This window comes from Crinia signifera, chromosome 5 (genome assembly GCF_055691185.1).
Source record: "Crinia signifera chromosome 5, ASM5569118v1, whole genome shotgun sequence".
Lineage (NCBI taxonomy): Eukaryota > Metazoa > Chordata > Amphibia > Anura > Myobatrachidae > Crinia > Crinia signifera.
This window is the reverse complement of record NC_139221.1, coordinates 79,845,590-79,863,603: the sequence shown is the minus strand read 5'-3', so window position 1 is coordinate 79,863,603 and position 18,014 is coordinate 79,845,590. Positions and strand designations below refer to the sequence as shown.

The 18,014-nt window shown below is 44.8% G+C and overlaps 1 protein-coding gene across 1 annotated transcript in view; it reads right to left on the bottom strand.

Moving 5' to 3' along the window:
• Positions 1-18,014, bottom strand: part of SLC35D4 (solute carrier family 35 member D4) — a 121,886-nt gene that overhangs the window by 100,305 nt on the left and 3,567 nt on the right. The window contains 2 exon segments of the mRNA XM_083187522.1: positions 8,064-8,141; positions 10,169-10,215. Coding sequence (XP_083043648.1) covers positions 8,064-8,141; positions 10,169-10,215 — 125 coding nt within the window.

Below are 18,014 nucleotides of genomic sequence, written 5' to 3'. Positions count from 1 at the left end.
GTAGGTGATATGAGATTGCTGCCATGTAAGGGGAAATGAGGTTTTTAATTGAGGGATTGTTGCCGGGGGGACAGATATATTGAGGATACTTGACTTGGACATATTGATCTTAAAGTTAGATAGGGTGCTAAAGCGGTCTAACTCTTTTATAAGGTGGGGGAGTGAGGATTCTGGATGTGTGACTTCCATACATAGGACAAAGATTAGTGGGGACAGGTGGCACCCCTGTCTTGTGCCATTGCTGATAGGGAAGGGATCGGAGAGGAATCCATTTGTCCTGACTCTCGCCACTGGTCGGTGGTATAAGGCTAAAATTCTCTGTAGTGTCAGTGGGCCCAGGCCGACATGCTCCAGCACAGACCTCATAAAACCCCAACTCACCCTGTCAAAGGCCTTCTCCGCATCCGTGGAGACCAGAACGGTTGGGATTCGGTGCTGAGAGGCCAGGTGAATCAGGTTGAGCACTTTAGTAGTGTTATCCTTCGCTTCTCTGCCAGGGACGAAGCCTACTTGGTCGTTGTGAATCAGTGAAGGTAAAAATTTATTTAGCCTGTTAGCCATCAATTTGGCAAATAGCTTAATGTCGACGTTAAGGAGGGAGATAGGCCTGTAACTGGAGCATATCGAAGGGTCCTTCCCTGGCTTAGGGATGATGGTTATATGAGCCTCTAGTGATTGCTCGGAGAAATGTGTATCTGCAGAGATGGCGTTAAAAGCCTGAAGCAGGTTGGGAAGCAGAATGGGTTTGAAGGTTTTGTAATATGAGGCAGTAAGACCGTCGGGGCCTGGGCTTTTACCTAATGGTAAGGCTGATATGGCCAGTTCCAATTCTAATTGGGAGAATGGTGTGTCTAGCGTGTCACTATCAGAGGGAGATATTTTAGGGAAAGCCACGGAGGATAAATAGTCCTTAGCTTGAAGCGTCTCGCGAAGATGTTCTGTCGGAGTAGGGGAGTTACGTAAATTATATAGTGATGAGTAATACTTCCTAAAGCAAGCCGCTATCTCTGGGGTTTTAAAGCAATGGGCGCCTGAATCCTTTTTAATCATATTAATAAAAGATGCTGCTCTTTGGGCTTTGGTCGCTTGTGCGAGGAGGCGGCCCGGCTTATTCCCCCATTGGTAGTATTTGCCCTTGCGTTTGCGTAGTTGGAGTTTAGTTCGTTCGGAGAGGAGATTATTCAGATCTGAGCGAGCCTCAGCAAGTTTAATCATAGTATCAGGTCTGCCGCTAGTTTTATGCGAGGTTTCAAGTTGTTGGATCGTGTATAAGAGGGTAGTAATCCTAGCTGCTTTCTGTTTTTTAATTAGTGTACCTAGTTGGATTAGTCTGCCCCTAACAACACATTTGTGCGCTTCCCAGAGGGTTACAGCTGAGACATCCTCTGTGTCATTAAGTTCAAAGTACTCTGTCAATGCTTTCTTAATTTCGGAATTGCAGTAAATATCCTGCAGTAGTGATTCATTCAGCCTCCAAGTCCATTGGCCCGGAGTATGCTGTGGGATTTCTAGGGTCATGGAGATTGGGGCATGGTCTGACCATGTGATGGAGCCTACCGATGCATCAAGTAAAGAGGGGAGGTGTCTATGGCTAAGAAATAGATAATCAATGCGGGAGTATGTTTGGTGTGGGTGGGAATAAAATGAATAATCTCTGCCTGTTGGATTGAGTGTGCGCCATGAGTCAGCTAGTTGGAGCTCGTGTAAGATTTTCTTGATTTTCCGATACTTGCTGAGGGGGGATCGATGTGAGCCAGTGGATGTGTCCATAGCCGGGTCCACAGACCAATTAAAGTCGCCCCCAACAACTATCGTGCCCTCAAAGAAGGAGTCTAATCTGGCAAGCTGCGATTGAAAGAAAGTACATTGATCCTGATTGGGGGCATAAACCACAACCAGTGTATAGGGTATTGTAGCTATTTTGCATTTAAGGAGAAGGATTCTTCCCGGGACCAGTCTCTGAACGGAGACGTCTGACAGTTGAAGGCGTTTGGAGAGCAGGATCGCCACTCCTTTGGATTTACTATTCGGGGTGTTACAGTAGTAAGCGTGAGGGTAGCGGGGGCTAGAAATAGATGGGTGGTGAGAGGATGTACTAAAATGCGTTTCTTGGATTAGTGCAATATCTGCCCTCTCTGCCCACAAGGTTCTAAGTAAGCTGGATCGTTTTTCCGGGGTGTTTAGGCCCCTGGCGTTTATGGAAAGGATTTTTAATTTACCTGTCGCAGCCATGTAGTACCGCGAGGGGTAAGTCAGCATGTCCAGGGTCCCAGAGGAGGTCAGGTGGGGGGGGTGGGAGGGGGGAAGGTGGGGATGGGATAGAAAGGAAGAAAATATGAGAACATAAACAACATCAACAATAACAATGAAAAAATTCCCGCTGTGGGACTACTGGTCGCTTGCGGCGCCAGTGACCCAGGTGACATATTTGTCTAGTGCGGGTAAAGGGGGGTGAGGGAGTCACCAAACTGCAACTATTGAAATTTCTATATAAACATTAGGAAAGTAAGACACAGACTAGAGTCTAGGCTAGGGGACAATTTGGGCTATGGCATATGTATTCTAAGAAAAAGAAAAACCATTAGATATCGGTTTACCTATTATCTAGGGAGAAACGTTAATTAATACAACAATAAGGTCTAGCAGAGCCCTTTTGCCGAAACTTGTGGTTCCTAGATAGGATATCTGTTATAACACTTGTGGGTCATAGAAGTGAACTACTGTAAGGGTGTGTTATATTCACCAGTCCATGTCCCAGATTTGGAAATGAGGCCGGTCTCCTCCTGGTTCGGTCCCTGAGTGTTCAGGTGTGGTCATCGGCGGGTGGCGGGGGGCGTTGACCCTGGTTTTTCTTGGTGTGGCGTACTTCTTGCCAGGGTGGCTCCTGCGTCGGTCGTCTTAGGGGGGGGCAATTCTGGGTGTGGAAACTCCCAGCTGGTGATGTCGAGGTTTGGGAGACCCAATGACTTGCAGAATGCAGGGAGATCTGAGAAGGAGGACAGGGAATGGATCTTTCCTGCAAGGGTCACCTGAAGGTTGAAGGGGAAGCCCCATTTGTACTTCAGTTGGAGTTTTCGAAGTTCTGTAGTGAGAGGTCTCAGCGCCTTTCTTTGCTGAAGAGTATGCCATGATAGGTCTTGGTATATTTCAATTGCGGTGCCGTTGAAGTCCACTCCGTCTAATTGGCGCAATTTGCGCACGATGGTCTCTTTCTGCGCGTAGTAGTGCATGCGGCAGATCACGTCTCGCGGTCGATCTGCTGGGGAGCCTCTCGGTCTCAGTGCCCGATGTGCCCTGTCTAGAAGAATTTTCTCAGATGGGTCGTTTCCCAGAATTTCATTGAAAACTTTGGTTAGGGCATCTAGTAGTAGTTCTTGTGATACATCTTCGGGGAGGCCTCTTATGCGGAGGTTATTCCTTCTTCCTCTGAGCGGATTTCTTTGGCCTGGAGGGAAACAGTTTCCGAGAGAGCGTTGCAGAACGTGTATAGTTCATCTTGGCAGGCTTCTACTGAGGCAGTGCGATGCGAGAGTTGTGATAGGTCCTGCCTGACGGAGTCCAACTCTTTACGGATGGTTTCTTGAATATCTTGTTTGGTTGGGAGTGTCCTCATATAAGATAAGGCATCTCTGATTTCGGCTAGATCTGTGGCCATTTGTGAAGCTTGGGTGTCTGGGGGTAGGGCGGAGGGTATTGGGGTAGATGAGTCGTCTGTGTGCATGGATGAGGTAGGATGATTGGCTTGTAGATAGGATCTCATCCCGGGTTGGGACATACTTTCAGAAGGAGGAGGTGAACTTTTTTTCTTTTTTGGTGCGACCTTTTTGCCTTTGACCATAATAAACTAGAATATAAAGGAGAAAGGGCTCATGCGGGTATGGAGGAGTGTCGAGCTCCAATCTGCGTCGGAGTGCTTCGTTGCAGCTATCGGGGACTCCCCATGGCCTGGTGTCAGCAAGGCATTCTTAACTTAGGACCTGTCAACCCGGTGTCAGCCTCCCATCGTTGTTCCGTCCACCCCGATTTTACTTTGAGTCTGAGGTCAGAGTAGTTATCTGGGTTCTTTTGGATTGTGAATGAGGAAGGATGCCTGTTTCACCCCGGTGCAGGTGTGGGCACAGGGTGTCCGGTGTTCGCAGCTTTGGCAGAGATATATGCTGTTATTGAGTGAGCCAGCAGGGGGAGCTCCAGTGTCAGCAACTACTGGTCTTCTGCATAGATTGAGATAGCACAGGTAGGGATGTGCTTTGCAGGTTTTATTAAGCTTTTGTCCCAGAAGGTGGTTCAGAAGGGGCCAGATCCTAGCCAGGTAACAGGGGCCACAGGTAGTCTTGCAAGAGAGCAGGAGTGGGGTGTAGGATGCAGGGGCTGCCTCTCCTGCTGCTGTGACCTCAGGCTCCTTTTGATAATGCAGGGGCCTTCCAATATGGCCGCCGCTGCAGGCTGTGTCCGTGTGGTGCTGGCGTGCCCCTCAAACCCCGGGTCCCCAGAGACCTACCAGTGTGTCTTGTGGGGGTGAGGGCTCTCCCCACTCCCCCCGCTCCCCTCCGGTGTAGCCTGTGGGGCCGTGTGGATGCAGGGAAGCCGGCTTCTAGCGGACGCCACAACCAAGATGGGGGCCGCGGCGTCTGTATGTAGGGGGAATCGCTTCTCCCCGCTCGGTCTCTATGCCACTCACTCTGTGCGGAGGTGCTCCGGGGGGTAGGGGTACACTGCCCGGACGTCTGGGTGCAGTGTGCTGTGCAGCAGGGAACCTCCGGTGGCCGCCGTCCGCGATGTCCGGGTCCTGGAGCTCAGAAGCCGGATGTCGGAGCCCACTCCAGTCCGCGGCTTCAGGATAGGTGAAGGCCTCAGGCTGGAGGTTGGGAATACTCCCTCCTTAGGCCCCGCGAGACCCTCGGATTAGGTGTGAGGGTGCCTGCGAGGTGTGGGGAGCCTGTGGTGGGTTTATGCTGGGCAGGTGGATGTATTTTAAGGGGTTTTAGCTGTGTAGGTAGCGGGAGCTCATGTAAAGCGTGTCCTGCTCCTTTCACAGCCAGGCCACGCCCCCCACCGTCGACTATTTGCGTCCTCAGAACTTGTGTAGTTTCACGGTGCCCGATATATCGTATGTGATCCGAAGCGATTTTTGACCTGTTCATAACCCCACTATCCACTATGCATGGAGTTGATTTTGTATAGTGTGGCAAGCGCAGCGAGCCACCGAGCCCAAAGTGTGGCGAGCTCCGCGAGGGGACGCGGATTACTGCGCTCGCCACACTATATAAAATCAACTCCATGCGTAGTGGATAGTAGGGTTATGTACAGGTCAAAAATCGCATCGATATATCGGCCGCCGTGAAACTACACAAGTACCGCGTCCTCTTCGCCAGGCTCCTGGCTCTCCTCCTCCGCCTCTCTTGCCTCACCTCCCTCCCAGCTCCTTCTGGCTGCAGCGCCCCGGGATTTTACATGTGATAAATCGCATATGATTTATCACATGTAAAAAATTGCACATCCCATTGTCTGGTTATCACTAAACAATAGCTATGCAAATATGAAGCACAAGCAGACACTGCTGATTAAAATCATATATATGTGGCATGCCTATATTCTGTGAGACCTATCTTACAGTGGTTTCTAGGAAAACACTGTAGCGTATGCAGATAAAGGTGCTGCCACACATAAAATATAGGAGTATCACTTTAATCAGCAGAAGCTGCTTGTGCATCCTATCCATTTTACAAATAACCACTTGGCCCATCTAGTCTGCCCCTTTTGGAAGAAAATTGAGACTTACGGTGGCAATGAGCAACTGCACAAGATAGCCTTACATGTGTGTATGAGTACAATTAACCATCCACCTATGCTAGCATTCCGATACATTTGAAACCGGAATCCGCTCAAGTTATTCCATCAACTGCAGATGTTGGGGAGATGCAGCAAAAAAGGAACATGAGAAAATGTCTGCATCACACATCAGATACAGCTCTAGTGTAAAAGGGTATGCAATGTTCACTCCATAAATTACAAAGCTGAAAAATGAACTTAGAAAGTAGGCAAATGTATAGCTGGTGTAAGTCTAATAATGTTTAGCAACTGCAGTCATTTTCTCTATCTGTAGTGTAATTGTGTTGGCTAAAGTCCCTTATAGACTTATAGATGTGCTCACACACAACTATACGCAAATTGTTGCCAAATAGTCATCCTTGGCGCATTACAAGACTTGTGACAGAGGAACGGTATCGTATGCCAAGATGCAGCGCAGAGCTCAGCCGCTGGCAGCCAGTGCATGGCTGATGAAACCTAAAGCACAGTAGCAAGCAAGGGCTGTTGGGCAATCTTGAAACGTGACAGCATGTCAGTCACATGTAATCTGATCAGTAAATAGTACACGCCAGTTTTGAAAACGTTTACACCGGAATGGTCGCAAATTTTGCTTCTGAAAATGAACTAACACAGAGACTGTGACATAAATTGTAAGCAGAGCGTCAATATGCATCAATATTAGCTTTTTTTTAAAGCATTTATCATCATTCGTATTATTCAATTTATTTTATTCACCATATTACTATCCTATCTGCACTCAACCCTGCAATCAGCCTGTGTGATGTCAGTAACGAGCAAGGTGATTTGAAACACTGCCAAGGCATAAATAGCCAATCCGACTGTGGGCATCTAGGGGGAAATTTACTAAAGGAAATTTGTAAAAAAATAGGTGTATTTGTATCCAGAAATACATTTATTTTTGACATTTACTATCCCGAAAATACTGCAATTCGTAGTTGCATTGATGTGCTATCAATACGAATACGAATGGGCATATTTTCGGGATAGTAAATGTCAAAAATAAGTGTATTTCTGGATACAAATACACCTATTTTTTACAAATTTCCTTTAGTAAATTTCCCCCCTAGTTACAGTAAGCCGCGTTTACGGTCCAAAATTGCCACCAATTTACTGTGCAGTATATTGGCTATTTACTTGTCATTTGTCCTATGTCTTCACGTTACTATGTTGCTCTGCCACTACTGTGCTTGTAAAACTTTATAGATAGGTGTGCCAAGCTTGTGGCATCATATACAGAAAGAGTTGAGGCTGCAATTGCGGCCAAAGGTGCATCAACAAAGTATTAATATGGGTAATGCAGCCTGCATAGATGCAGTGATGTCAGATGGATCCCTGGCAGCCAGGATAGAGCCGGTGTAGATCCGGACTGATAGAGATGCTAGTTACTCACACCAGCGTCTGGATAGGGGTAATGCAGCCTGCATAGATGTAGTGATGTCAGATGGATCCCTGGCAGCCAGGATAGAGCTAGTGTAGAGCCAGTCTGATAGAGATGCTAGTTACTCACACAAGCGTCTGGATAGGGGTAATGCAGCCTGCATAGATGTAGTGATGTCAGATGGGTCCCTGGCAGTCAGGATAGGGCCGGTGTAGATCCAGTCTGATAGCGATGCTAGTTACTCTCACAAGCGTCTGGATTGGGGTAAAGCAGCTGCAAAGTTGCAGTTGATTCTGACTACAAATGTAAATCGGCAACAAATTCCATGCATGTAATGCAGCTGCTGAGTTTGGCCCAGTATCACTAACAAATAATGGATTATATTTCTTTGCAATAATTATATTTGTACACCATTATATTACTACATATCCACTGAAACCTACACAGAATTTTCTATATAGATTTATCCCTGTATTTTATTCCCTCGGTGACCTATTTTATGTACTACAGCCAACTCATCTTTTTTTTTTTTTACTAGGCTGTTCAATTTCTATTCACTTCTGAAGAGAGCTATACTTCACACTTAGGGCCTTATTCTAGTTCACTCTTTCTGACAAAATATTTCTTAGATGGACAAAACCATGTGCACTGCAGGGAGGCAGATGTAAAATGTGCAGAAAGAATTAGATTTGGGTGAGTTATTTTGTTTCTGTGCAGGGTAAATACTGGATTTTGTCACAAAGAGTGAACTAGAATAAGGCCCTTAGTAACACATAACTGTATTTGTTGTGTTGCGCAACAATTGTACTCGGAATGTGTGCTTCGTATGATATACACACAGAGAGATGTAATTTACCTGGAAGTGCAATTAATCTCCACCCAGCCCAGCTTCCACCAGACATGAAGAAAGACACCACCCACTAAGGTTTGCCACCTGTCAGGAGAAATAAATACATTCAATAAAAGCAGAAGTCATGCCCATAATACATCACTGGAGATGAGAGCAAGTAGATCAGAAGCAGGGGACGGAGTCACTTATACCCCATTTACACCGCCGCAAAACTCCGGGTCTTCGGCGGTGTAAATGGGACACGCGGTGTAAATGGGACTTCTACCCAGGTCCTGGGTAGAGGGCGGTGTAAATGGATATGCCGGGTCGTCCGACCCGGCTCCCATTTAGTTCAATGTCGGCTTCAAGCAGGGATCAAAACCCGGGTGCGACCTGGCGTTTTTGGTGTAAAAGGGGTAGAAGTCATTATTCCTGATGTGTCAACATCTGCAGAATGTCAGCATGTGAAATACCAACACTGGAGTTAGGTTGCGTGAGAATGGCTTGGGTGCCGAAACTCTGCATCACCTGACACAGCTGGACCCTTCACAAAATTGGATCCTGAACCTTTTATGAGAACTGTAGTACATTACCATTCATACTGCCCAATCAGCATATGGATGGTTAAGAAATTACCATTGAAATAATAAGTAAAACAGCTACATTGACTAGGCTTTCTTTTTGACTAGTGGTCCCAAACGGTGTGCCTAGGCGCCCTGTAGTGCTGCAAGGCTATTGCAGGGGTGCCTTGGGTTGGCTATCCAGGACTAAATCCAATTAGTTAAGGTCAAAGTGATTTCTCTCTTAAATTTATCATTATATTGACCTAGTTAATTGATAAGTAAAGTGTTTAATTTCAGGTGATGGCAATTAAAAATAAATAAATAAAAAAAGTCACTAATAGTGCAACCTATCAAGCGAATTCAATAAACTCCTGTCGGAGTGTGATCCGGCACCCCATTGGAGTTTGTGTCCCTAATCTGTACATACACAAAACGAGAACACTGTTTTTTTGGTATGTTTCTTTACTAAGTGATCCAATTGATGCATGAATTGGTAGAAACATTACAAATAAGACTGTTCATTTTATTACTTAGAATATCTGGTATTAGCATTTACATGTAAATTATATAGCACTGAATTAACTATTAAAAAGCAATTACATTTAAAGTTATCCAAGATACACGCTATCTCTCACCAAAGAAACAAACAAAGCTGCACTTACAGTACATGCCCATTACACAAGTTATACATTTAAAATATAGCTGTTCTAAGATAATTTGTACACCAGAAATAAAGGCCAAGGCTTGTAATACAGTTATAGGATTGCTTTTTTTTTTTAGCCGGTTACAAGAAAATAATAGGATTGAGGAACATGTATTGATAAAAAACAAAAGTGGTACAAATAAATTGTATAATCAGTGATAATACATAGCTTCCTTTAACTATTTAACTATTTCACTTACAACTGAGTAACCATATACAGTAGTGGCATCCAGACCTAACCAATCATTCAGTGTTTTATGATATGGTCACAGGAGTATCAGTGGATCAGCCAGTCTGGAAATCATATATTTAGATTTTGCTGGAGATGCCACTACGGAAAAACTACATATCTTCATGATTGCATTCTGTGGCATTTCTTTTACATACAGTCAGTGGCGTAACTACCTAATTTGCGCCCACCCGCCGCAAATTTTTCAGTGCCTCTCCCTTCGGCGCCCCCCCCCCCCCCCCAAGCCCGTACCAACCCGGCCGTATCTGCGGTCACTGTCCCGTCTCTCCCGGCGCCGGCTCCTGCTGCTATAATGAAAAGTGACTCTTAGAAAATGGCTGCAGTATGGGGGCAGCCATTTTCTAAGAGTCACTTTTCATTTTAGCAGCAGGAGCCGGCGCCGGGAGAGACGGGACCGTGATGGCAGGCCAGGTACCGGCAGACAGCAGCAGGTAACTATAGCCCCGCAGACCCCTGGCGCCCACACTTTCTCTGCATCTCCCCGCCACCGCGGGGGGCTCCGGAGCTATAGTTATGCCACTGCATACAGTACTGATCTCAAACACACACCACTGAGACTATTTATTAGATAAAATAATATTTTAATATGCTATCATGTATATATAGAAATACTTACCCTTGAAAAAGGGTAGGAAAGGTGAATTTCAGAATAGACAGAACATACTGAAAAACAAATACCAAGTTAAATTGGACACACATCAATTAAGACGTCAAAAGAGCTAAACAGACAAGAAAAAAAAAAAAGAACCAAAAAAATTAACATCAACTAAGCTAAGACTAGTGCTAGACTATCTAGTGCTAAAACGACAAGAATATGAAAAAAAAACAATCATTGTATAGAAAAAAAAAAAAAACACATTGTAAAGAATAAAACTTACAGGAAAAAATAGATAGATAGAGCGGGCTTTGTAATATACACTACCTTTACATACAATTTGACAGTGGTCCGATACGGTTTAAAAAATTTGTAAAACTTGAGGTCAAACATATTCAAACCAGACAAAAAGGTGCGTACACACATACAGATTTTTCTGTCTGATCTATCTGGTGGGAACAAAAACCTGGAAATGTATGGAAGCAAATGTTCCCAAATGCTTGAAAACAGACAGTGATCAGTCAGACAAATTGTTTATCATTCTGATATAACAAATTTATCAAAGCATATCATTTTTTCTGTTTTCCTGCATTTGGGAGGAAATTTGTGATTGTCATATGCACCCATACATTTCCAGGTTTTTATTCCCACCAGATAGATCAGACAGAAAAATCTGTATGTGTGTACGCACCTATAAGTTCCATTGACCAGTTCTTTTGAGTGGTGAGGTCTATCAGAGACAGCAATCAGTGACCTCAGCACTGGTGGCTCCATCGTCTTTTGTGACCTCAACTTGGCTGACTTTTCCTTGACAAAGATCCACAGAGTTGGATTGAAACGTTGGATTTTTTTTCTTTGGTCTGACAGCTACACTTGGTATGCTTGTTTCTTCACTTTAATAAAACACCCAAATTTTTTTTTAAGTACTTTGGTGAGTGCTCCTTCATTCCTTTTACAGGGAATATATGGGATATGTTTGGCACACTGCGGTGTGACCTTGCCTTAGGTGTGTGCGAGTGCAGGTATTCCTACATATCGCCATTGACTTTTATTTATATAGCACCACCATTTTACACAATTTATGTAGAACAGCGGTTCTCAAACTGTGGGTCCTAGCCTTCTCAGGATGGGGCCACGATTCCATGTTGTTGACCATCAGCCTGATGACTTTTCTAATATCAGTCAGTGATTCAAGGAGTCTGAAAAATGTGTCTGAATTGTCTGTTACTTCAGGCTCCTCCCATCATTTTGTGCCTCCACAATGCTGCCATGTATGTGCTGTCTGCTGACTACACAAGTGATGTGATGACCTTCTCCAGTATCTTGCTGGGGTCCCGTAATTATTTTTATTGTCTGATGGGGTCCCAGAGCAAAATAGTTTGAGGACCCCTGATGTAGAATGACCATTTTACAAGGAGCGCTTCTTTGTGTAACATTTGAATGGATGTCAGGTTTGTAAAACCTCCACCAGTGAATAGGGCACCCCAAAAATGAACGTGTACCCTGTATAGTGGTATCCAACCACTTGTCAATGAGCATGCATAATCAATCCTCTGGTAACTCCAACATCTCCTTTCCTCGAACGATATTCCAGCAGTGTTCTGCACTCCTGATAATGTCCGGGTAATTTGGAAGGACGAAACGCGTTGAGCTGGGAATACAGACTGTCCCTCATATATGCTTTGGCCCAAAACATCACCAAATAAGCGACTTTTTGTTTTTACACTGTACGGGCAACTTAGTTGTCATCTTATTATTACGTTAGGGTCTCTATTTTTTTTCCTCAAATATATTTTGGAATATCATGGGAGGAATGGAGACGGAGTTATCGGAGGATTGATTATGTATGTTCATTGACAAGTTTTTGGATACCTTTATACAGGGTTCACCTTCATTCTTGGGGTGCGCTCTTCACTGGTGGAGGTTTTACAAACCTGACAACCTAAAAATATAAACACAAGGAGGTGCTCTTCTTACTAATGTTTTACACACACACACACACACACATAAATATATACACACACACACTATAGCACGGCACTCCAAACGATTTAGTTGCAAAATCTTGTTTATTATAGCAACGTTTCAATACATGTTAAGTATTTTCATCAGTTGCCTGATGAAAATACTTAACAGCCGCGCTATTGTTGCTGTGTATCTGTCTCCACCCTGGCACCCGGCATCTATTTCTGCTAAGTGGCTGTGCCGGACACGATGGATGGATGGATAGATAAATAAATAGATATGACAGCTGCTGTTACTGCAATTTCTGCATGGAATAAAAAAATTATTTTTCTTCATTGATGAGTGCCGGTCTGGAATCCTTCCTTGTGGGGGGTAAGTGTATATATGTATATGTGTGTGCGTTTCGGGACGCAGCCCATCTTCAGGACATGAACCTGCCATAGGCGAACGGAGTGACTTCTATTCTGTTGACAGTTTATATAACCTGGGAATTATGACCCTTGAGATGAGCACACGGGCAAGTTATATTCAGCATACAGCCAAATAAGCGGGTAGTGCCAGACCCACCCGAGTTACACACACAAACATATTATTTCATAGACATCGCTCGCAGAATGCTAATTAGCACTTTATATCAAAGTCCCCTTTATAATCAATGCCTATGTACTACACCACGTCTCGCCGCGTTAGATTACACCATCTTCAAATTATGTCAACTCATTTATATATGGTATATGAAGGCATAATAGTAAGAGAGAAAACTTTCGATCCCCCTCCCACAGCCTCAGTCCAACGCCGGTCTCAGAAACGCATTTAAAATGGTTAAACCCGACCAAATATTCAGAAGCAACACAAATAATTATTGTTTGCTCACTCAAGCAGGTCATCTTTCACACATATGAGCTCACCCCCTTCTGGGGCTGCAAACTGAGATCTGTTTCGATGCGATTAGCTACACACACAACATCACAAAATCAATTTCAGATCAATTCACATCAGATTGAGGGGGGGGGGGGTGTTTTCAATCAGTCTTGTTTTTTAACCTCTGCCAATAGAGTATACCCATAAGAAAGATGCATTTAAAAAAACATTGTATGCATGAGCCCTTATGCAGACACAATTAATCCAAATTAAATATGGATGTTACATCAAAATACATGTTCCTGAAAACATAATAAAGCCCATTCCCAACACAGTACCTGAGCTCCACATAGTTTCAGATACTTTGTCCGGAGCCACAGGCAGCATAAGAGAATCAAAGTGTGATCTCCAGTTTATGCAATATACAGTTGTATGCAAAAGATGCATTTCTAGTTCAATCGATTGATTACATTTAAGAACCCCCCCCCCCCCCCCCAAAAAAAGAAAAAACAACACTCCAACAAAACATAACATACATAAGCGCTAAACTGCACAATACATTTTTCCTACAAATACAGGTACGCGACTGTTACAAAAAAGGGCAACGCTATACACTCTAGGGGTCATATTCAAATGTTTGTGCAGCCAGCAGTCACAGCTAAACCCAAACTCAATGAGCACGATCAGCGCTAAAACAAACATCAATTTCATATCGTCCTGAATCTCTGGTTGCTTTAGACAAGATATTGTGTGCGATATGACAACTGAATACGGCCCTAGAAATCTGAACTTGCCAATGTCAGAAACATTATTAATAAATTTAAGTTAAAGGCATGATAGAGAATTCGCAAAAATACTGCTCATATAATATAATGGAGCTGCAGAAAAGCTGAGCTGACACCGCATAGTACCAGCTCAGAGTACAGCATTGCTTACACAAACACACACTGAATGACGCAGTTACTACAGATGTATCCTCATACACCATGTGTTGTGATTCACCCCGAGCGGTGTGGCAGAGCTCTTTTTACTGTAAATAAATTTGCATCTTATTCGCACCACAGACACCGCTAAACACAACTGGTTATATACCGGAGACACCAGGCAGCCACTTTAATCACATAGGAATTATCGGTACTTATGTATTATCTGGACTCCCATGTTAAATGCACCCCATTTTTTCATACCCCTACTATCCAACTACGCATGGAGTTGATTTTATATAGTGTGGCGAGCGCAGCGAGCCACCGTGCCCGAAGCGTGGTGAGCGCAGCGAGCCCCGCGAGGGGACGCGGTCTCATAAGAAAAACGGGAGTCCAGATATTACATAAGTACCGAATTATCTGTAAATACTGTAGGTACACAGTCACAGTGCAATGAAACATGGTGTGAAAAAGGCTGCAGCATCGTAGCACTTTGTATATTCAGACTCATTCACACACAATTGCTGCATATCAAATGATTCATTCATTCATTGGGGGAAATTTACTAAAATGGTAGTTCGATTTCAGAAGGAAGGTTGCTATGGGAAACCAATCAGAATCTACTTATTTATTTAGCACATTCTAGAAGATAATAGAATCGGATTGGTTGCAACATCCCATCTGAAATAGGACTCTTATCTTATGAAATTTATCCCCTTAAGTGATTTTGATGCGTCTGGCGGTTTAATTTGTGCGACTAAAAGGTGCCCAAGCACTACAGTGATTTTTCAGCCAATTTTATTTTTATGGCAAATTGTTCCCAAATTGATCCAATGTGCACTCCAGCGGATCTTTAGAGATCAGAAGATGCAGCTAAAGATCTGTTGGACTCGGGTATTCGGGTCTTTGCGCATTTGGGAGTTGGGGCACTCAGTTGTTTAGGTGTGTTTGGATATTCAGGCACTGCGATCTATGGGACTCGGGTAAACGGGTGCGGTTGGTTATTTGAGAGTTGGGGCGCTCAGGTGCGTTTACGTGCTTGGGCACTCAGGGATTTGTGTGTTTAGGCAAGTTCACACTCTCTGGTTTATGGGCGAGTTTGAGCGATCATTGGTTTGGCTTGTTCGTGCACTCGGGTATTCCGGTGCGTTAACAAGCTTGGACGAGTTTCGGTGCTCAGGGATTCGGGTGCGTTCGCACTATCGGGCGTTTGCATGCACGGTAGAGTTCAGGCGCTTGTGCACATTCACACAGGTATTTGGGAGTTCAGGAGCTCTGAAGCATTTGGCCGCGTGCGCTTGGGTAAATTTGGGTGCACGTGGAAGTTTGGGCACTTGGGTGTTCGATTGCATTCAGGAATGCTCGAGTATTTGGGCAATTGGGTAAATTTAGGGGGGTGAAGTCAACAGGGTGAGCAACGTGTTGTGGGGGGTGGAGCAACAGTGCCACACACCTACATGTCAGTGGCATGTGCTGGCAGCTCAGCCCAGACCTACGGGGTTCAACATGTACTCTTAAGAAATCTTTGTCCAGGACTGACAGGGAGTTCAAGAGAAATCTTAAAACAGATCTTTCTAGTGTAACTGAGTGTAAGCTTAGTTTCTCGTGACCTGGCTAACCAAGAAGGGCTGTTTGGCAAGACTAATAGTGTACGAGAACACATCTATATCTGAAGGAATTCCAAAAGAAAAAATGTCTCAAGAATGAAAAACAATTATAGAATATCTTACTTTATAATTCTAGCATAGAATAAGTATATAGCCCCACCCCTTGCAGCTCTCACTGGCAGCACATCCCACCCCCCATCGCGACGATGCTAAATCGCAGCTCCCATATAAAAGCTGCCCATTGTGATGGACTCCCATACAGTTCTGGGTCTGTGACCCGGAGTCCCACAGCACATGCCCAAAGTGACACCGGCAGATGCCTCGCACAGTGCTGCAGAGAGAAACCCTTAGGCTACTATGGACTACAGTGCAGCCGGCATTACTGTAACTTTCACAATGAAGCAGTGCCAATGGGACAGTAGTACATTCAGCAATGTGGTAGAAACCGAGAAAACAGGGTTTTACCGCATTTCTTCATTAGGACAGCCACCTACTGTCCTCTAGACTCTGACACAGCCTCACTTCCAAGCTGCTCAATAGCTGTAACTTCCATACAGTATAGAAGATATATAAATTAAGACTGCATTCTCATGTAAAGTTCTCTAGCGCTTGGCTATTGGGCACGAGGGAGGCTCTTCCGACCAGTCGTAGTATTTAACGTTTCACCAGCAAAACATTAATCCTTGCTGGGGAGACTAACAAAAATGAAAATGCTTCACGAAGTGCGTCATTAAACTAATGTCTGCTGGAGCTGGACAGACCACACAAGCTCACATATGATCTTGTTGCATGCAGTGCTATGTAGTTCTATTCATAGGCACCTGTAGTGTGAAGTGAGAAGCTAATAACAAGTATTATTATATTTCTAGGATAAAAAGTTGTACTCAATGTGTTTCAAAGCTATGAGTTTTGTAGCTGTTAGGTGCCCACACACTAGAACGTTCTTTTTGCCGATTGGACGATTTCCGATCGATCGGATGCTCGCTCTGACGGAACTTTTGCTAAATCTTCTGATCTAAAGGTACCCATACACGGTGTGATGAACTCTGTGCTGTTAATAATAGATTGCATAGCATCTAGTACAAAAAGCACACAATGCGTTACAGCACCGTGCTTTTTGTACTAGATACGATGCAATCCAGTACTAAAAGCAAGGGCTACACAGAGGGGAGCTGAAATTTCAATTATGTGCCCGGCAGCAGTGCTTTCTGTAGCCCATAGACTACCGCCACATCAGAATGACGGTAGCCCAGGGATGGGAAGAGCTGCTGCCCGATGTATCAACATCGGGCAGCTTTGCATCCCCCATAGAAACCTATGGGGGGATGCTCCTGGCAGTGGTACAGGAGGGGTCGAAACAGGGAAGGGAGAATCTTGCTGCGGTCCCTCCGACATACATTCGGGTGGTACTTAATATTTGCGGTTAACCGCCAAAACCGCCCATTAGCCGCAAATATTGAATGATAAATGGGCACCCAGATGAGAAAAGTGGTCGCGTCCTGAGGATCCCTCAGTGCCAGCCCTAAATGTATAATGTAATGGTGCCCACACATAGTGCAATTCTCAGATGCGTTTAGAACTTTTTAGTTCAATAAGCATCGCTTATAGTTCAATTTGCACAGTGTTTATCTTGGCTTGTGATACAATGTGCGCTCCACGTAGGTCATATCGCAAGCCAACAAAGTATGTGCAGGCAGTACTTTTTGCATCTAGCACAAATAGCAACGTCTGTGGGCACCTTAAGTAACTACAAACTGAAATTTACATAAGTGGACACCAGATAAATTCCAATTCCTCTATTAAGTATAATGTAGTCACATATACAATACAACAATTAAGGTGCCCACAAATGGTACTATTTTTCTAGATGAGTTTTGAAGTAGATCGTGTCTAGTTCAAATTGCATGAAATATGCTACAACCAGTGGCGTAACTGCCGACGGTGCAACTGCAATGGGGCCCGGCCACTGGGGGGGCCCGAGATCCCAGCAGGCAATCCCCTGCACCCTTTATATGTTGTTTTTATTTTTGTTATATATTTTTTTAAATATTTGGGGCACACTGGGGCCCACGGGGACACTGTCTTGTGCCCCAGTCAGTGCTTGCAGTGCCTCTTACCAGCGCCGGGGATCGAGATCATAAGATGGGGTGCAGAAGATGTGAGTCACGTGATGCGCCGGGGACAGGGAGATAAGTGCTGCCAGGGATCCGGAGCTGGAGCCCCGGCAGGAGAAGGAGCCCTCAGCCAGCCCTGCAATGCAGGGGGAAGCAGTTTTATTCCGCTTGCGCCGGGGATCAGGAGCTAAAGATATGGCGCCAGTGAAAGGGATCCCTCAGGGGCTGCGATGCCGGGAAGAGGGAGGTTTGAGCTGCCGGGAAACAGAGCTGAAGACCCAGCGCCAGAGATGGAAGCCCTGTGATGCTGGGGACAAGCAGTTTTGTGCTGCTGGTGCCGGGGATCAGGAGCTGAAGACCCGGTACCTGGAGATAGCCCTGTGCTGCTAGAGGTACA